This window comes from Dunckerocampus dactyliophorus, chromosome 13 (genome assembly GCF_027744805.1).
Source record: "Dunckerocampus dactyliophorus isolate RoL2022-P2 chromosome 13, RoL_Ddac_1.1, whole genome shotgun sequence".
Taxonomy (NCBI): Eukaryota; Metazoa; Chordata; class Actinopteri; order Syngnathiformes; family Syngnathidae; genus Dunckerocampus; species Dunckerocampus dactyliophorus.
The window spans coordinates 13764833-13785980 of NC_072831.1; the positions used below are offsets into that span (position 1 = coordinate 13764833).

At 40.5% G+C, this 21148-nt stretch overlaps 2 protein-coding genes across 11 annotated transcripts in view; both read right to left on the minus strand.

Moving 5' to 3' along the window:
- The window catches only part of syt14a (synaptotagmin XIVa), a 60733-nt gene extending 40187 nt beyond the window's left edge, over positions 1–20546 (minus strand). The window contains exon 1 of the mRNA XM_054795947.1: positions 20418–20546. The gene's annotated coding sequence lies outside the window, so the exon portion shown is untranslated. The remainder of the gene's footprint in view (positions 1–20417) is intronic.
- LOC129192196 (L-serine dehydratase/L-threonine deaminase-like) lies at positions 1974–20579 on the minus strand. Of its 10 annotated transcripts, none has more exons than XM_054795950.1 (10): positions 20072–20402; positions 19380–19536; positions 19260–19296; positions 19030–19169; positions 18823–18911; positions 14302–14535; positions 14058–14188; positions 11781–11867; positions 2995–3074; positions 1974–2919 (listed from the first exon to the last, which is right to left on the minus strand). In XM_054795950.1, exons 2-9 carry the CDS (start codon positions 19524–19526, stop codon positions 3004–3006), a joined length of 936 nt encoding a protein of 311 aa, XP_054651925.1. In that variant the 5' UTR covers positions 19527–19536; positions 20072–20402; the 3' UTR covers positions 1974–2919; positions 2995–3003. The 10 variants fall into 10 exon arrangements, 5 of the variants coding, with proteins under 5 accessions (XP_054651925.1, XP_054651926.1, XP_054651924.1 ...); XR_008573373.1 differs by lacking the exons at positions 1974–2919; positions 2995–3074 and adding exons at positions 8597–8642; positions 13687–13971; XM_054795951.1 differs by lacking the exons at positions 1974–2919; positions 2995–3074 and adding an exon at positions 7391–8642 and having other exon boundaries at positions 14157–14188.
- Between the last annotated feature and the right edge of the window lie 569 nt (positions 20580–21148).

Below are 21148 nucleotides of genomic sequence, written 5' to 3' on the forward strand. Positions count from 1 at the left end.
AAGATATAATGGACAGAAAATTCAGATAACTGAATTCTTAATATGGCCTTTTAACTAGATATATAAAAAAAAAATCATAAATCATGTGTCTTTTTGTTTTTTAATGAATTGGCCACCATATACAATACTAGCAATAGCAAGAACATTTCTATTTGGCCATCTGTAACACCTTCATCTCTATCAACTGGCCTTGCCAACCCTTTTTCTTATTTGAAGTGTTAACCAGGCAGTATATGAACGTCAGGCGATGACAACAATTACAAAAACCCTTTTTATTTGGCCATCTATAACATCTGCAGCGTTAGATAGCATTTTTTTTGCTATCTTTTCTTTTTTTAAATGTTATTTTGACAAGTGGTATGTCGGAAAATATGAATATTGCCTGTGAATTGTCTCATTCGTCCAGGTCACTGTATTCTCAGGGCATTGAATCGATTGCAACTGTTCAGGTTGCCTTAAAAGACAGCTCTTGGCCTAGGAGATCAGAAATGTCCTTATTTTCCGCAAAATTTCCCTTATTTTCATATGCAAATGTTGACAGATATGATACAAATGTGTACAACAGGGTTTCCATATGGTGATGCAAAAGGTCTCAGAAATGTATGTACCCTGTATCCAAGTTGTTGCAATGGCATTAAAGGCAAAATGGCACAATCATTCAGTGATCTTGATAAAAGTCAAATCAAAAGAATCTGTGTTCATATCGGTATTGGCAATACAGTAATGACCCTTTATTTACTTTTGCAGTATTGCACGTCCCTGCTTGAAACAAGCAACATTTGAACAAGATTGGTTGAAAAACACGGCACCGTCAAGCATAAGGTTTTTGTAGGGGCACGTGTAAGACTTAGCAACTAAGTCATCGACCCTAATCCATGACCTTGACCATAAGTCATTATCTATTTATCGAATGATTATAAAACTTTGAGGAAATCTGAATTACATGTATGGTAGCATGTCTTCCAAAGCATTATGACCACAACCCATAGGGGGCGCCACAAATGTCTTTTCACTAAAAACATTTTGTTTGAATTTCGCACATTGGCAGACACAATGTGTGTGTAACAGCTTTATGTGTCAGCTGTCTTTGACAGTATGGAAAGTATTATGATTCATTTTAGTCACGATAAGCGTGCTTCAAAGGTTAGGCGTTTGCTATTGCATGGGAATCAAATATTTATACATCGATATTAATGATGGTAATAAGAATGCTTTGTCGGTGGGAAGTTGCCTTCCAGCTGTGACATATGGAGACACCATTAATTGTAACTCTGCATTACATATTGATTGGTAGATTTTGCTGTTCCCTGGATGGCGTTACTTCCTGGTTATGGGTGGAACGACAAATCACACCTAGGAAGATTCTGGATCGTTTCTTTGCCTCATTCAAGTTACAGAGAGAGCTACTTCATTCTCTGTCCACCTGCAGTGATTGTTATAGCATACTTGCTTCCAAGTGTTACTCATTATTTGCTCTATTTTTTATGGTATTTAACTACTTTATTTTTCACTGTTTGTTGTTCTCTTTTGCACCCTGACTTTTTGTTAGTCCTGGAGATTTTTTTGTTAGTTTGTACTTTGTATTTGAACATTACAGTAATCCCTTGTTTATGGCGGTTAACCGGTTCCTGAGCTGACCGTGATAAGTGAATTGCCGCAAAGTTGGATTTCTTATATCAAAATGAAATATGTTCATAGTTGGAGCATAGAAAACTTGTTTACGACCTTCTAAATACGGTTTTCAACATTATTAGAGCGCTCTAGATATGAAATAAAACCTACAGTCACCTTTACACGCATATTAGCCAATATAGTAGACATGAAAAGGGAAAAAAAAAAAAAAAAACATTCTTGAGCACATTTTGTTAGAAACTTTACTGTATTTTTTATTACATATTGAAAACATTACAAAATGTGGATGCTTCACATTTTTATTACAAAATACTAAAGTTGATGACAAATGCGTTGAAGAGTTTTATTAGAAAATATGACAGCTTATTAGGAAATGCGGTGTTATTACATAATGAGGTGAACATGTATTGCATTGTTACATAATGCACCATTATTACATCATGTGGTGCTACAGTGCTCGGTGGACATTCTCGCTCTACATGAGCAGTCATTAAAAACTCTAGTTTGTGTCCACGCTGTCTCTGCATCTGTGGTCCGAACTGCAAAAATTGTTGCAGACCTTTTAAAAAAATTTTTGTGTGTGTGTGTTTGCTTAATGCAAACTAATGCAAGTTAGTAAACTTTGCAAATGATATCTTTTAAGATAGATTACATTTACTGTGACATGTTTTGACATGTTTGTCACCTGCAGTCTTCCTCAGAGGGGTCAGCGGGCCATGTGACATGGCGCTTATCAGCTGTACTTCACTAAGAGGACAAGTGAACCTATTCAAGCTTCGAAAAATAATGAGATAAGATCAAATGTCAGTGATTTAAAATGACACGCTGGAACACTAGCATGGTTTCAGTTTGAAGGTCAGAAGGAAAAACTGGAAAATCAGTGAAGCCGACTACAGCGGGCTGATTGTAAATCCTGACTGTAAACCAGTGAGTGCTCACATACGAACTTGCATCTCCACGCTAAAACAAACCACGTTTCCTTTTCACTCGGTTTTATTTTTAGCTGCGGCTCCGCTCAAATGTCCTCTGCTGGACTCATCAATGCAACTCTATCCTGTTGTCATAGAAATGGGTTGCCCAAATCCTTTTTTGTGTGTGCCTGCCAAATCATGTTTAGCAGGTAAGAGCATCATGAGAAGTATATTATCACGAGTTAATTATCAAGCGTATTATCTCGAGGACAATGTGAGTAACGCATGACTTAATTATGTTGTTCACATGAGTGATGAGGTCACATTTGTTCCAAAGCCCTTTCCTCGGTGGATCGTCAGATGTTTTCTTTTCACGCTGTACAGTTCAGAGGAAGCAACATTAGCAGTGCAGTCATGTGTGCTCCATGTGTGTGAACTTGTGGTGTTTTACCATGTGTTCTCATTGGAAGCACACATTCATTGGTCCAGGATGATGATTGCCAACACAGGTTTGTGTGTCATTGGAGACGCCTATAGATCAGAACACACAACCTCATCAAGGACAGCACACATCCACAACACTCATTATTCACACTCCTACCGTCAGGCAGACGCTACAGGAGTTTGAAGTCCAGCACCACAAGGCTGGCAAACAGCTTTTACCCACAGGCCATCAGGCTTCTCAACGAAGCACTCACACACGCTGCACGCAACCCACGCACACACTCATAGCACTTTATTTATTTATTTATTTATTTAATTAATTATTCATTCATTCATTGGTATTCATGCCTCTTCTGTTGTTGTTGCTTAATTTATTGGTATTTATGTTTCTTATGTCCTTATTCTTTTTCTTGTGTTTTCTTTCTTTTTCTGGGAGAATGAACAGAACAAGAATTTCATTGCATAGCAGAACTACCTGTTTTACTATGCATATGACAATAAAACTCTTGAATTCTGTTTGTCATTATAGTGGACCCCCACACACTAGTGACTCAGCATTCACCGCCCCGCAAATTTGTTGAATTTTGTTCCAAAAAAAAAAAATCTGCAGAAAACCCACCTCAATCACCTTAAGTCGATAATAATGTGTAAATAAGTGATAATGCAGGTAAAATGTATAGTGTACATCTACCACTGTTAAAAAACGCCTATATTTTCTTATCTTTAAGTTTCTTCAAGCGTTACATTTCTAAAAAAGTAACTGACAACCAATTTTTTTCTTGATTTCTTAAAGCCAGAAAGTTAACATTTGAAATGACTTTAGTTTTGCGTCATGTCTGTGATCTGCTTTTTTTCTACAAAATTAAACAACTGAATGAAAACATCCTCCAAGACTGGTGATTCCATATTTTTTGCCAGGGATTGTATGCAAACATCATACTGAATATTCTTGGCTTTGTCACGGTTTTGTTTCTTTCCCTCAAAAATGTGTTCTCTGTCTCTCCACTGATGTAGACAGACAAAGATTTGTTTCCATAGCAATGACCTCCCACGCATAATGTGAATTTACAGTCTGATATGTAAATGGAAGAACTTATAGGTCTGATTTACATGCAAAAACTCATATTTGTTTTGGTTCCATGTAGAGGTAGCAGTCTATGTACTGTCATCAATAGACAGAGAGTAGATTGAGTGCACATATATTTGGGCGTAGTTTCCTAAAATCAAAAGGAAAGGAAAGAAAAGTAGCACTGACGACTCATAATCGGCGTTGTGAAGGCAGAATAGTGGACTGTTACTCCACCCTGTGGGAACATCTGGTAATTGATATTTTTAAAAAAAACATTATAGGCTCACTCCTGTCCTGCTACAGAACCCAAGTTGGTTTCAGGTTGAGGTCACGAACAGATGGCCGGACATTGTCCTTCAGGATTTTTTGGTAGACAGCAGAATTCATGGATCTATTTATCACAGCAAGTCTTCCAGGTCCTGAAGCAGCAAAACAGTCCCAGATATCACACTATAATCATATTTTACTGTTGGTATGATCGTCTTTTTCTGAAATGCAGCATTACTTTTATGCCGGATGTAATGGGACACACTCATTCCAAAAAGTTCAACTTTTGTCTAGTCAGACCACACAGTATATTCCCAAAGGTCTTGGGTATCGTCAAGATGTTTTGTGGCAAAACTGAGACGAACCTTAATGTTCTTTTTGCTCAGCAGTGGTTTTCATCTTGAAACTCTGCCCAGTGTCTTTCTTATGGTCATGAACACTGACATTAACTGAGGAAAGTGAGGCCTGCAGTTCTTTGGATGTTGTTGTGGGGTCTTTTGTGACCACTCGGATGAGTCGTTCCTGCGTTCTTGGGGTACTTTTGTTTGGCCGGCCACTCCTGGGAAGGTTCACTACTGTTTCATGTTACTGCCATTTGAGGATAATGGCTCTCATTGTCGTTCGCTGGTGTTCCAAAGCTTGAGAAATAGCTTTATAACCTTTTCCAGACTGATAGATCTCAACTACTTTATTTCAATCACTTTTTCCACACAGGGCCATGAAGGTATGGATTTTTTCCCCTGAATAATAAAACCTTTAAAAACTGCATTTTGTGTTCAGTGATGTTGTCATTGACTAATATTTAAATTAGTTTGATGATCTGAAACATTTACGTGTGACAGACATGCAAAAATAAGAAATCAGGAAGGGGGCAAACACTTTAGTGCACGCAAACAAATACACACTAACAGTTCATACCTGTACATACTCAGTGATTTAGTCATGGCTTTGTCATGTTGTTATTTTTATTACAGTGATGGTGATGCTGGCAATAAGATTACTAACAGTTGTCAGTCTTATTATTATGGTTAATATTTTCATTATTACTGTTGCCACAAACAAGTATAACTGTCTCAATACAGTATTATCACTGTGGCTGTTGATATTATTTTGTTATTTCAATTATGGACTTTATGGCTGTCATAGACATTAGCTGATGTCGTCCTGCTTTTATTTGCCCCATTGGCTGGACAGGGCAAGGGAAAAAAATACATGGGTGTCCCTTAATTCTGGACACATAGGTAAAAGTGCAAATATTATACAATTATTACTATATATATATATATATACAGTATATATATATATATATATTTTTTTTTTTTTAAGTCTGTCGTCTGTCATGATTAGGTAATTCAGTGGGGGGGCGCTAGCGTTGGAATGTACTATAGCTCACCTTCTTCCTGCTCAGAGCATGCAACCGGCAGGCGGCATCACACACACAGGAAAATGTGAGGTGAGCTTCTCTGAGACTGCATGTACTGTAAGTGTATGTGCACGTGTATGTGTGTGAGACATGTATATGCAGTGCTCCCTAGCTCGATTGTGGTACACCTTTCCCGGATTCGCTGTTTTGTGGATTTTTTTGTAGTCCATCTGTTTTTTTATTACAATGTATGAACGTTGTTACAGGCCGAGCCTGGCCCCTTAAGAAGAACTGCATTGTGGGAAGTTGAGTGTCTGTCTTCCCTCGCTCTGTCTGCATCATGTTTTCTGCATCCTAATTGGCTGTAGACCATTGTCAATCAATCTCCTTTGTCCCGCCCTGCGTCAGTGTTGCCAACTTAGAGATTTGTCGGTAGATCGGGTGACATTCCAACCCCCATTGACGACACATTTTCTCATAAGTGACAAGCGACAAATCGAGCGACTTTTTCTGACGTTGTTGGGGAGTTTTCTAATATGGCGAAAGCACGTATTGTTCTGCATTTTGTGTTCTCACTGAGCAGCGGCGGGTGCTGTTGAAAGGTCCGCCCCGCCCAAAGGCAGTCAGAAACCATGATGTGGAGCTCTACTATCAAAAGAGCAAATGAATTGCTATTACAAATATTCACAAGAGTGTGCTACTCACAAACCACATCTGTCATGTTAATGTGAGCCATGGAGCAAACACAGCATAATCTGTTATTCACTGCTCAATTTTGCTAATTTACAAAAGTTCTCATTTGCCACCGCATGATGGGAGAACTTTGAGAGGCGCCGGCCACGATTAAATACAAGTTATTTTATTTTGATGGACAATTTGAAATTAACAAACCAAGAATCAAGTTTGTTTGTAGTTCTAAATGTAATAAAGGTGATTTTACTCACTTTTGTCTCTCCTACGAAAGTATGCTTTTTCCTCCAGCATTTTACATCTTATGCAAATGATATGCAAATTAGATGATTACATCATCTAGCACCTTTTAGGACAGCCAGTGGCGACTTTTCTTAATGACAAGTTGGCAACAGTGCTCTGCATGTCTCCTGTGTCATCAATAGCTTGCTTGCTAGCTTGTAAACTAATCTTTGGTTAAAAGGAGGAGGACTGCAGCAATATGTTTCAACAAGGATACAAAAATGCTACAGTACAGCGGAATGGCGCCTGGACGAAAAGGAACGGTCACATGAGAAAGATACGCGTAAGTGACTTAATAATTTCCTGTGTCCTAAACGTAGGTCGATCATTAAAATTCAAACTAAGGTTTGAACTTCTTTGAGTGTGTTAAAACAAGAGAGAAATGTGAGAAAATGTTAATGCCTGTTTGAGAAAAGTGTATAAAGTGTAAGGTGACGGGTTTTACAGCCTTGAAACATAATCATTGTAAAAATAAAATTAAGTTGGCTACTTCACAAATTTCACTTATTGCGGGCTATTTTGGGTACCTATCCTCTGTGATAAACGGGGGAACACTGCGCGTATTTTTGGCCTAAATTAATCATTTTCGAGCATAAAAATGGCTAAATGAGCTAATATACAAATATGAGGCATTCAGAAAATGCATTCAAAGATGTTGAAGATATGTAGTATTCTACATTTGTCACTAGGTGTCAGTAATGTTAGTGTAATGTAAACAAGCAACAGACTTGATCTCATCAATGACAGGCTTTTATTGCAGGTTTGAATTATTGCAGAACAGTCACAATAATCCCTAATAAATATCGAATAAAAACACGAGCTACTGTTGCAGACATAACCCACGCCAAGCTAAAACTCCCCAACGTCACTTCCTGTCAGTCCCCCACTCTGCTCCCCCTACCACCAGAACTACAGCAACACACATGAGCACAAGTGTTCTCTCTATTCTATTCTAGTCTCTATGTCTTAAATGTACTGTTTTAATTAGATTCAATAGTTTTATTGTTTTAATTTAACTTTTCCTTTTTATTATTTATTGCACTGTATTTTTGTACAGTACTTTGGAACCTTGGTTTCTAAAATGGATATTTTTGATTAAATGTCTTATTTCCTCTTTTTAAGTCTACTATGTTGGGTAATACGAGTGTAAAGATGACTATAGGGTTGTTAATTCATGTATTTTTCAAGTTTTAAAGAGGCTTTCTATGCTCTAAATACAAAAATATTCCATTTATAAATAAGGAATCCTACTTTGCGAAAATTCACTTATCATGGTCGGGCCTGGAACAAATTAACCGCGATAAAAAGAGGGTTTATATATACTGTATATAACTTATTTATTTTATAATAAAAAATTTATCAAAACACTAAACTATAGAACACATTTTAAAAATAAATTGATTTATGTGATAAATTTGTTAGATATTATTAAAAAATATCTATTTAGGCCACATGGTGTACTAGCGGTCAGCATGTTGGCACAGTCAAGACCTGGGTTCGAATCTGCACTTGGGCATCTCTGTGTGGCGTTTGCATGTTCTCCCCATGCGTGCCTTGGTTTTCTCCGGGTACTCCAGTTTCCTCCCTCATTCCAAAAATAAGCATGTTAGGTTAATTGGCGACTCAATATTGTCCATAGGTATGAATGTGAGCGTGGATGGTTGTCTATACAGCATGGACCCTGCGACTGGCTGCATTGGCAGTTTTTATCGTCGAAACTACTTACTTCCTAAGACCCCAACACCCATGTTAAATTCTAATTGGCCATCATTTCTGCCATACAATACTATTATTGCAAAACAAGAATTGGGTTCTGCATAGTGCATATGGATATCCATATTCCTATTTATAGCCCTTAATATTACTGTGCCACAAGTTTATATCGCCCCCAGTTTGTGTTTGAGCATGGATAGTTGCTCCATGTTAATGCTGCTGCCTCCACACACAATTACCAGCAGGGGGCCAATGTGAGCCGGGAGACGACCTGAAATGAGTCACACAAAAATGCTGTCAAAACAGCGTCTGCTGTTGTCTTGGTAGCACATCTTATTCTTGGAATTATATAAATACCTTATGTAACAATGTAACAATCCATTGTGCTCATTCATCAGTAGCCTGCCCCTTCATTCATTCAATGTGCAATGTGAACAATGCCAAAGCTGGATAAAGTTCCAGATTATGCTTCCTTGTCACTTCCATATTCCATTTACAACATACTGAAAACCCACTGTGTCAATGGTGCTGTCAGATGGTTTTTACTTGTTTTGGACAAGTTTAACAAGTTACATCACATGGTTACGCTTACACAATTCAACGTGTCCAAAGAGTGCGAAAAAAGCAGAGTCTCCATGTCTCAGCAATTACTGATAATTTGTTCCCACCATGTGTTTAACATGTTGACACTTAAAATCATCATCATCAGCGTAAAATCATTTCAATTATTCACGTGTTTCCTTTATGTCATTAATTAAGTTAATTCACTTCCTGTGTTCAGGTGTCACCATCTTCTAATCGCGCGAGAAAAGAATAGACGACAAAATGTTTAGCAATAGATACTGTAGATAACTTACGCTGTGATGAAGGAAAAGAAAGTGTTGAAAAATACAAATAATAATGGATAAGTAAATAAGAGTGGGTAAAATAAGAGCAAATAAAATATCATAAATATTAAATAAATAAAATACATTTAAATAAAGGCATTTTGTTCGTGACGAAATAAGCAGATAGGAATTTTTTTAAAAAACTACCGAGTATAGCTTGTGCAGTGATGAAGAAAAAAATTCTAAAGATGTAAAGGAGTAAAATATAGTGAAGAAAATGAGAATGAACCAAAAGGAACAGAAAATAAGATTCATCATTATTGTCTTTATTGTCAGTGTAGTGAAGAGTTTCCAATTCCAGATCTTGTTTAGTTATACTTTGTGTGTTTGCAGCCCATAGTTGATGACTTATCAGACTGCATCATTCTTTGCAGGTGTGTTGTACCTTTCATTCTACAACCACTGGCAAAAATTATGGAATCGCCAGTCTCGGAGGATGTTCATTCAGTTGTTTAATTTTGTAGAAAAAAAGCAGATCACAGACATGACACAAAACTAAAGTCATTTCAAATGGCAACTTTCTGGCTTTAAGAAACACTAAAAGAAATCAAGAAAAAAAGATGTGGTAGTCAGTAACAGTTACTTTTTTAGATCAATCAGAGGGAAAAAAATATGGAATCACTCAATTCTGAGGAAAAATTATGGAATCATGAAAAAAACAACAAAAGAATACTTCAACACATCACTAGTACTTTGTTGCACCACCTCTGGCTTTTATAACAGCTCGCAGTCTCAGAGGCATGGACTTAATGAGTGACAAACAGTACTCTTCATCAATCTGGCTCCAACTTTCTCTGATTGCTTTTGCCAGATCAGCTTTGCAGGTTGGAGCCTTGTCATGGACCATTTTCTTCAACTTCCACCACAGATTTTTAATTGGATTGAGATCCGGACATTGACCTTATGTGTCTTTCTTCAAGGAATGTTTTCACAGTTTTTGCTCTATGGCAAGATGCATTATCATCCTGAAAAATGATTTCATCATCCCCAAACGCCCTTTCAATTGATGGGATAAGAAAAGTGTCCAAAATGTCAACGTAAACTTGTGCATTTATTGAAGATGTAATGACAGCCATCTCCCCAGTGCCTTTACCTGACATGCAGCCCCATATCATCAATGACTGTGGAAATGTGCATGTTTTCTTCAGGCAGTCGTCTTCATAAATCTCATTGGAACGGCACCAAACAAAAGTTCCTGCATCATCTCCTTGCCCAATGCAGATTCGCGATTCATCACTGAATATGACTTTCATCCAGTCATCCACAGTCCACGATTGCTTTTCCTTAGCCCATTGTAACTTTGTTTTTTTCTGTTTAGGTGTTAATGATGGCTTTCGTTTAGCTTTCCTGTATGTAAATCCCATTTCCTTTAGGCGGTTTCTTACAGTTCGGTCACAGACGTTGACTCCAGTTTCCTCCCATTTGTTGTGCATTTTCTGTTTTCAAGACATATTGCTTTAAGTTTTCTGTCTTGACGCTTTGATGTCTTCCTTGATCTACCATTATGCTTGCCTTTAACAACCTTCCCATGTTGTTTGTACTTGGTCCAGATTTTAGACACAGCTGACTGTGAACAACCAACATCTTTTGCAACATTGCGTGATGATTTACCTTCTTTAAGAAGTTTGATAATCCTCTCCTTTGTTTCAATTGACATCTCTTGTGTTGGAGCCATGATTCATGTCAGTCTACTTGGTGCAACAGCTCTCCAAGGTGTGATCACTCCTGTTTAACTGCAGACTAACCAGCAGATCTAATCTGATGCAGATGTTAGTTTTGGGAATGGAAATTTACAGGGTGATTCCATAATTTTTTCCTCAGAATTGAGTGATTCCGTAATTTTTTCCCTCTGATTGATCTAAAAAAGTAACTGTTACTGACTACCACATCTTTTTTTCTTGATTTCTTTTAGTGTTTCTTAAAGCCAGAAAGTTGCCATTTGAAATGACTTTAGTTTTGTGTCATGTCTGTGATCTGCTTTTTTTCTACAAAATTAAACAACTGAATGAACATCCTCCGAGACTGGTGATTCCATAATTTTTGCCAGGGGTTGTATACATACATTCTTTTTTCCATTAGTTCTTTGATGTCTTTGACAAGTGCGTTGGCTTCTTCCGGTATTCTATTTAGTTTATTGTCGAGCTTGCAGTTGGTGCCTTGAATTTTTTCCTGCTTCCTAAGTCGCGTGCTTGGTGATCTTGGCCTAAATACTCCTGACCTAAATACTTCTACTACAATTAACTGCTTTATTAGTTTAAATACTAGAAATGTACACGTAACAGTTATATAAACCATTTAAGTCCTGTACAGTCATTGGAGGCACCATTATGTCACCATCCCCGATCTCCTTCTTGTTTACTATAAGCCTGTCTTAGTACACTACCCCACGACTGCAACCGCAACTCCAAACAATACAATGGAAATGCCTTGACCTCACAATGCATGCAGTTGGACAAAGTGCTACAGACATGTGCTTTAGTTCTGGAGAAATCTGTTGGACGTGACAAATTCATCAAACTTACCTTCAGCCTGTAATCTCTGCACCACCCCACTGTAGACAGCTGCAAGAGCTGCTCCGCATGCCATCTCCACCAGGACACGCTCCTCATCTAACAAATGTAGAGTACACTCATACAGGTATATAACATCAGCCACACTCCTTGCGGGTGTGAGGACCACATCTCAAAAATACTTTTCCAAAAATACTTTTCCCCTCCGTGAATCCACCTTACTTCTACGCCCATGTGGACAATGACACTGTGACCTGGAGGGGCGTGATTGGGAGGAACGGCCTCCCTGATCTGAACCCGTGCGGTGTGATGTTGTTGGACTTCTGTGCGACCCACAGTTTGTCCATCACAAACACCATGTTCAAACATAAGGATGCCCATAAGTGCACATGGCACCAGGACACCCTAGGCCGCAGGCCTATGATCGATTTTGTAGTCATATCATCAGACCTGCGTCCGCATGTTCTGGACATGCAGGTAAAGAGAGGGGCTGAGCTGTCAACTGATCACCATGGTGAGGAGTTGTAGATGGCGGGGGAGGATGCCGGCAGACCCGGGAGACCGAAACGTGTAGTGAGGGTGTGCTGGGAACGTTTGGCAGAGTCTCCTGTTCGTCGAGTCTTCAGCTCTCACCTCCGGCAGAGCTTCGCCTGCATCCCAGGGGAAGAGGAGGATATTGAGCCCGAATGGGCTCTATTCCGTGCCTCCATTGCTGAGGCAGCCGATCGGAGCTGCGGCCGCAAGGTGGTCCGTGCCAGTCGTGGCGGCAAGCCCCGAACCCGATGGTGGACACCAGAGGTCAGGGCTGCCGTCAAGCTGAAAAAGTAGTCCTACCGAGCATGGATGGCTTGTGGGACTCCTGAAGCAGCTGATAGGTACCGGCAGGCCAAGCCGCACGCGGCTCTGGCGGTGGTCAAGGCAAAAACTCGGGTGTGGGAGGAGTTCGGTGAGGCCATGGAACACGACTTTCGGTCGGCCTCGAAGAGGTTCTGGCAAACCGTCCGGCGCCTCAGAAAGGGGAAGCAGTGCTCGGTCCACACTGTTTACAGTGGGGACGGGGGCCTGCTGACCTCGACTGAGGATATAGTTGGGCGGTGGAAGGAATACTTTGAAGCCCTTCTCAATCCCACTGACATACCTTCCATAGAGGAAGGTATGTCAAGGTAGAGGAAGGAGGCTGAGGACACGAACACGGACAGTTCCATCACCGTGGCTGAGGTATGTGGGGTAGTCAAAACTAGCTACTACGTGCCATTCAGTCCTTGCACAACCGGACCAGGAGCCTGGTTCGCATTGACAGCAGTAAATCAAGACTGTTTCCGGTGAATGTTGGCCTCCGCTAAGGCTGCCCTTTGTCACCGATTCTGTTCATAATTTTCATGGACAGAATTTCTTGGCACAGTCAAGGTGTCAAGGGTGTCCAGTTCGGGGGCCTGAGCATCTCATCTCTGCTATTTTCAGACGATGTGGTCCTGATGGCCTCGTCGGGCTGTGACCTGCAGCGTTTACTGGGACGGTTTGCAAGTGTGAAGCTTCTGGGATGAGACTCAGCACCTCCAAATCTGAGGCCATGGTTCTCAGTCGGAAAAGGGTGGATTGCTCCCTCCGGGTTGGGAATGAGGTCCTGCCCCAGGTGGAGGAGTTCAAGTATCTCGGGGTCTTGCTCACGAGTGAGGGAACGTTGGAGCGTGAGTTCGATAGGCGGATCGGCGCAGCGTCTGCAGTAATGCGGTCGCTGTACAGGACCGTCGTGGTGAAGAAAGAGTTGAGCTAGAAGGCAAAGCTCTCAATTTACCGTTCGATCTATGTTCCCACTCTCACCTAAGGTCATGAGCTTTGGGTCGTGACCGAAACAACGAGATCGCACGCGGATACAAGCGGCTGAAATGAGTTTTCTTCGTCGGGTAGCGGGACTCACCCTAAGAGATAGGATGAGGAGCTCGGTCATCCGGGAGGAGCTCAGAGTAGAGCCGCTGCTCCTTCACATCGAGAGGAGCCAGCTGAGGTGGCTTGGGCATCTCGTCCGGATGCCTCCCGGACGCCTCCCTGGGCATGGCCAGCCGGGAGAAGGCCCCGGGGAAGACCTCGGACACGCTGGAGGGATTATGTCTCACAGCTGGCCTGAGAACGCCTTGGTGTCCTCCCGGTGGAGCTGGAGGAGGTGGTCGGGGACCGGGAAGTCTGGGCTTCCCTACTAAGACTGCTGCCCCCGCGACCCGGATAAGCGGAGGAAAATGGAATGGAATGGAACTTTTCCAAAAATACTTTTCCAAAAATGTGAAAACTCACCCAGGAATGTCTCTAAAGCATGAAGTGCCTGCTTGTCAGTCACCAGTTCAGAAATGATTGTGACCTCATTGCTTTGAGTGTATTCAAATGCTTTCTTACAGACTGTCTTTGCACCAAGACATACGGCCTCACTGTGGAGCAATAAAAGAAAGGAAACATTCTATTTTAAAGTCAGCGGGGCTACAGTAGGTGCCAAATGAGACATTTTTAGATTTTCAGATAAGCCTGAGAGAAGCAGTTTGACCTGGTGATGTTATCCAAGGTGACTATCCTTCCTGCCTTAACCGAAGCATTCAAAGAGTCGGCCCCAACGGTCTCCATGGCAATGATGGGAACGTCCACCCAGCCTACATCCTTCAGGCCCTGGACGACACCGCAGAGGAGCCCACCTCCACCCACAGATATCAACACTGCTCCAGGCTTGACATTTGGACCCAGAGAAGTTGCAACCTCTGTGATTACACTGGCATGGCCCTGCCTTGTTGCATGTTTATGGGAGAAAGAACAAAGATCGATAGATACTTCATTGATCCTTTGCAGGAAATTACTCAGCAGCCACATTTACAGACAGACAAGAGAAGGACAAAACTAAGTACAAATCTCCTATGGATTATCAATACCACTTGTGTATCATGGTTAATTGGTTCCAGACCCGACAGTGATAAGTGAATTTCCACTTCAAGTTGGATTCCTGATTTGTAAATTGAATATTTTCATGGTTAGAGCATAGAAAACCTGTTTACGACCTAAATACTGTTTTTAACATTAGAGCCCTCCAGACATGAAATAATATGCCTATAGTCACCTTTAAACTCGTATTACCCAATATAGTAGACAAAATAAGAGTAAATAAGCCATTTAAGACAATCTGTAAATAAGACTCGTGTGCGTGGTGTTGCTATAAATGTGTTCCCTACGGGACCTGAAAGAGAGGCTGAAACGAAGTGACGTCAGGGGTTCAGAGTGAAGTTTCAGCTTTGTGTGCGTCATGGCCACAAAAGTAGCCCATCTTTTTAATTAAGGATTTTTTGTGCCTGTTGTAAGATAATTCAAAACTCCAATAAAAGCCTGTTGTTCTGGTGATCAAGCGTGTGTGTCTTGTGTGTCTTCACAGTAACATTACTGACACCTAGTGACCAGTGTAGAATACTACATATCAACTTCTATGAATGCCTCTTTTGAATGCCTTATATTTGTATTTTAGTTAATTTAGTCATTTCTTTGCTTTACAATGCTTAATTTAGGCAAAAAAAGGTAACATTTGCTTAAATACGCATATTTTTAAAAAATAATAATGGGCCGTATAAGCTATTGCATGGGAATAAAATATGTATACTGTATATACACACACGCACATTTATATATATATCTATCATAACCTTGCACAAACGTATACACAGTGTAAATATGAATATTTAGAGACAAATAAGACAATTTAGAGTTCGTGAGCAGTGCAATTCATTCATGAATTCATTTTTTACTGAATCGGGACTCACGGTACATGTCTCCATTACCTCGCTCACTTACTGTACTTCACACCCTTCATTCACAGCCTGTTCCTAGCTAAATTAAAAAAACAAAACCAGTGAACACGTCATTAATTGTGCAATTGTTACTAACTGTGCACAAAAAAGGGGTGAAACGTGCATATGCCAACTCTGGTATTTGTAGAAAGATTCTATGCGGGAATCAGCGATGCCTGATGGTGACGCCACAAAATAACGCTCATACTGACATGAAAAACACAGATTAAGTATAAAATACATGGCACCACTTTGGTTTGTTAACTGTACTTTAAAATAAAAAAAGACAGTCCCAGATTTTGCAACAAGTGCATGTCTTGTATTGATGGGAAAAGGGACACATTTTGTCCTTTATTTCCCACCCATCTACATAGCTGTCTTTTGAAGAAGCGAATGCCAGTTCCATCCCGGCCATGATTGTGTCAGAAGGAGTCATCTGTTTTACTCAGTAAATTGCATTATTTTGCTCTAAAAAATAAATGATTAAACATAAAAAATAAATGATTGTTTCCTGTGTATTCATATTACTTCCAAACATGTGTCTAATTAAATTCATGTTTCATTTCAAAAACAGTATAAAAATAATTTAACATAAAAATAAAAAGGCAAAATTAAATTGACAACACCCGTAGGGGTTGTCAAACAGACAATGTGTGTTCTTCTTCATGTCAGTAACAGTATTCACCTTTGAGCTGACATTAATTTGACTGCTCAAATATTGACATTACTTTTTATTCCATAATCCGCTATTAGCCCTCTAAATTAACTTTATACAGTGTTTGACGTAATGATCGTCTCTATTTCCCAGTTCACCTGCTACAAGAAGTCACTGTATCGAGCTTTCCCTCACTGACAGTACAACACGTGCTCATTAAAAGCATCAGCATGGTCATGAACTATTTAGCATGTTTTCTTCAGTGTTCTGTACGCCTGTCACGATAAACTTTGCTCGACAAGAGTCGTCCAACAAATTATTACATTTCTGAAGCGTATTTAACATTGTAATTGGAATGTCAACAGCTTTTAAATTAAATAAATTAAACAAACAACATAAGAAATTAAAGAAAAACAAACCCCAATGAAAATAAAATGGACTGTCTTTTTTTTAGCAAAAATTGCACTTGAATAAAAATCACAATCACTACAAAAAACAATAAAAAATAGAAACCACACACAATAAAATGAAGTAGCAGGTCTCAGAATTGCAATTCAATGCAGTTGAGGTATCCTTCGATGCATTGTTAGTTTGCACAACACTAACACACTTCAACTTCCACAGAAACATGATGGAAAACAATAGCTCTCCAAAGTGTATTAATGACAAAAAAATTGATCAGGAGAAAACCAAAACGTAACGCTTATCATGGAAACTACGTCATATTTGAGATTTTGAATCAGTGTCACGTTTGTTATTGACTGAATATTGACAAAAAACACAGAAATAAACCGCAAATACTCTGGAGATCACATTGTGTGTCAATGCAGACGTCAGCTTATTTGCGTATAGACTTCCTTTATTCACTTTTAGGAACATTGCACCTTCCTGTCTGATTCTGTAGTCAGTGGCGTAGGGGCGCCGCAGGGGACTGTCGTGTCTCCATTCCTGTTCACTCTGTCCATGTCTGATTTCCAGTTCAGTTCTGGGTTCTGCCACCTGCAGAAGTTCTGATGACTCTGCAGTGGTTGGGTGTATCAGAGATGGACAGGAGGTGGAGTACAGGACAGTGATGGCTGACTTTGTAGAGCAGTCCCAGGCAAACCTGCTCCTGAATCTGGACAAGACCAAAGAGCTGATCGACTTCAGGAGGATGGGGACTCCGGTGGAGTCCATCACCATTCAGGACCAGGAGGTGGCAGTAGTGGACCACTGCAAGTCCTTGGGAGTCCACATGAATAGCATTCTGGACTGGAAGAACAGCAGCAATGCTGTCTACAAGAAGGGCATGAGCTGACTCTACTTGCTGAGGAAGCTTAGGTCCTTCAATGTGTCCAGCAAGCTGTTGCAGATCTTCTGTCAGTCTGTGGTAGCGAAATGATCCGGAAAGCCAGACAAGTTATCGGCACTCAGTTGGAGGCGTTTGTAACAGTGAGAGACAGGAGGACAAAAGAGGAGCAGAGGAGCTCATTCTCCAACAGACTCCTCCAGTTCCCTTCCCACAGTGAACGTTACAGGACTTCATTCACTCCACACACCCTCCAGTTCTACAATACCGCACCGTCTGTAAAAGATAATTCACAACACTCCCCGAATGTTATCAGCATGCAGGCTTTCCCACGAGGGCAAATAGCATCCTGTACCAAGTCTACAGCAACATGAAAGGTGCTTTGAAGGCTCTTCCAAGTCCCCATTTTGGAAAAAGCTAATGTCTCTTCTGTTGTTGTTGTTGCTTAATTTATTGGTAGTAATGTTTCTTCTGTTCTTATTTATTTTCTTGTGTTTTTCTTTCTTTCTTTCTTGGGAGGATGAACAGAACAAGAATTTCATTGCATAGCAGAACTACCTGTTTTACTTTGCAAATGACAATAAAACTCTTGAATCTTGAATGACTCCTTCTGACAACCATGCCCACGATCGAACTAGCGTTCTGTTTCAAATGACAGATGTGCGAACAGGTGGGTAACAAGGGACAAAGTGCGTCCCTTTTCCCATTAATACCAGATGTGTACTTTTGTTTCTAAATACTGGACGATTCAGTTTTTCAAGACACATTAACAACCTGAGTGGTGCTGTGTATGTTGTACTTCGTCTGTGTTTTTTCTCATGGTGACATCGGACATCGCCGATTACCGTGTCTGACAAGCTCTGCGTGAAAAAGTGCAGGTATTACGTTTGTGGTGAAAGATGTGTATGCACATTTCACACCTGCTGACTAGGATCTAGGTTATGATGTGATTCAAAAACGATATATTTTAAAAACAGGCCGATTCAGCAGCAGCCGTTATAAATGAGGCCCCTGGTCCTTGCCTCAAATCAACTCTCCTTTCCCCTTCCTGCCCAAGCTGCATCACAAACTCAACAAACAAACAATTCACACACTCAGCACACGAGTCACACTGACTCACTCAAGAAAGAAAGACTCGAGTTTGACTGAGTCACAGGTGCAACTTGTTGCGCATGTGAGAGTTTCTGCGCATGCACTCTATGAGGAGTGAATTGAGTCCCCGATGTACTTCGGAGTGTGACTCATAAGAACTCCAGTCAGTAAAATGAACAAAGTTGTCCATCACTAATTTGCACCTACCATATCAAGGGATGGTCAAATGGAGACACATAGACGAGTCCTTCTGTTTCAGCAATTCTAAAAGCCTCGGCCTTAGCATCTTCAAAGTCCTGTGCAAAGGGAGGTTGTTATGCCTTACTCCCAAAATCATGTACTAGTTCTTAAAAATACAAATAAAAATGCGGATTAAGATAGAAACGGACAGACAGCAAAGAGATGATGCTCTACCTTGCCCACAACCTTCACAGTTGCACCTTGCTCCTGTAGTCTTTGGACAACTAACTGAGGGCTCGAGGAGGGAATTATGATGGTGGCTGGCAAACACATTTTTCTAGCGACATAGACAGCCGCCATCCCAGCATTCCCACCTGGAAAAAGACATCATGTTACGTTATAGTTCAACTAAGCTATCTCCTGCCACCATGTGTAATCAAAGTAGGCTGTAATTCAGATATAACCTGAGGGACAGACGATTCCTTTAGACCGTGATGCAAGCTGCAAAGTAGAAAACTGACATGAAACAGCGTCCCATGTAGAGTACTGTACATGTTTCTCTGGAGAATGGAGAGTCTTTTTACCTGCTGGCACAGGTGTGCAATGCCACGGAGCTTAAAGGAACCAGAGGGCTGGGAATTCTCCATTTTCAAATACACAGTGGTTCCGACACGTTTGGACATATTGACGCTCTCCAGTAGCGGTGTGTTCACATGCATATGCTGAGCCATGGTGTTAGAACTGAAAAGTAAACAACTTGTTCAACACCATATGTTCATAATTGATGGGAGTTGATGGTAATATTTACGATTAACTGAGATCAAATCAACCACTTCCACACTTACACTCAACCCTGCATCAAAAATAGTACTCTTGGTTTAATATTTGTGTGCAATCAACGCTCAACAGTTTAAATTGCTTTGTATTTGATTATTACTATAAACAAATACAATAAAATAAATTATAAAATTATGGAAGTATTCCACAAACCTGGAAATACCCAGAGGATGAACCATTGGGTGTATTTAATATCTATGATGAATGTTCAAATTTTAACAAGCAACATTGGCAATCACCTATTCAGTAATACAGAGATGGTGTCTTTATCTAAACCATTAATTGACATGGCAAGAAAATATAATGTTAGCAAAATAGGCATAAGAATCCACTGTGATAAACTGCCTGCTGCTGCATTCTTGCAATTTTCGCACTTCACAGTCATCCGAATCTGATGACTGCAAACATGTTACACAAACGTCAAAAATGATATACATACACGTTCAACTGGACCCCAAAAAGCAACGCGACGTTTTCCTCCAGCTACTACTGAGCCACAACTGCGTCAAGCAGAGTCAATGTGTGCAGGATGTACGTTCCTACATTACTTTCAAGACTTGCCTATTGTGACGGTGGAGTGCTGTCCCATACTGTAACTGCCGGTGTAATAGTACACACTTCTACCTTTTATGGCTGAGGGTATCATTTCGATTTCCGGCCGGGGTTACGCCAGAAGGCCATCCGACGTAAAAACGTAGCCAAAACAATTTATTCGACTGAACTGTGATTGTGGCGAAAACTATATAAGCGCTGTCCCAAATCCATTACTGGCGTTGCGCACTTACCGGAAATGACCTTCCAATATTTACCCGAGTCCTCTTTTGTCCTTCACGACAGCAATCACTCGAATCCCTCCCTTTCAGCTACGCAGCGAAGATGGCGATGATTGAGGTTGGTTAGGACCAATGTCTTTGGTTAGGACAATCGCTGCACACTCGCCATTTGGGGATTGTCGGGTGCAACATCCGGGTACTCCTGACGCACTGATTTTTGCCTGCGCAATGTGAACGCACTTGTGTACTCTAAAGTGCACTCGTTTTTTGAGGTAAACATAACATTTCAAAATAAAGCACATACATTCCCATGTGTTCCCATGAGCTATACGTCAATGTCGCCGCCATATTGGATGTGTCAAGGCTTTGTAGAAAGGCGCTTTATGAAAGTAACTACATTTACTTGTATTACTTTACAGCGCAGCCTTGACACATCCATTATGACGGACGGCGACGTTGACCTATAGCAGCAACGGACAAACCCACTCGTTGCGGCGTCTATGTCTATGTCTATGTTCATTCCTGTTCACATCACACGCGGAAGTTTCGCAGCTTGATAACAAACCTTCAAAATAAAGTTGAGTAATAACCAACTAAATATTCAATTACTTCCGCTGGGAATAGGCCCCAGCATACCCCCGCAACTCGAATAGAATTTAGCGACACAGAAAATCAATAAATTAATGAATATTCAATAATTCTTTGAAAAATTCCTCATTATAAGCCAGTAAATCACAATAAAG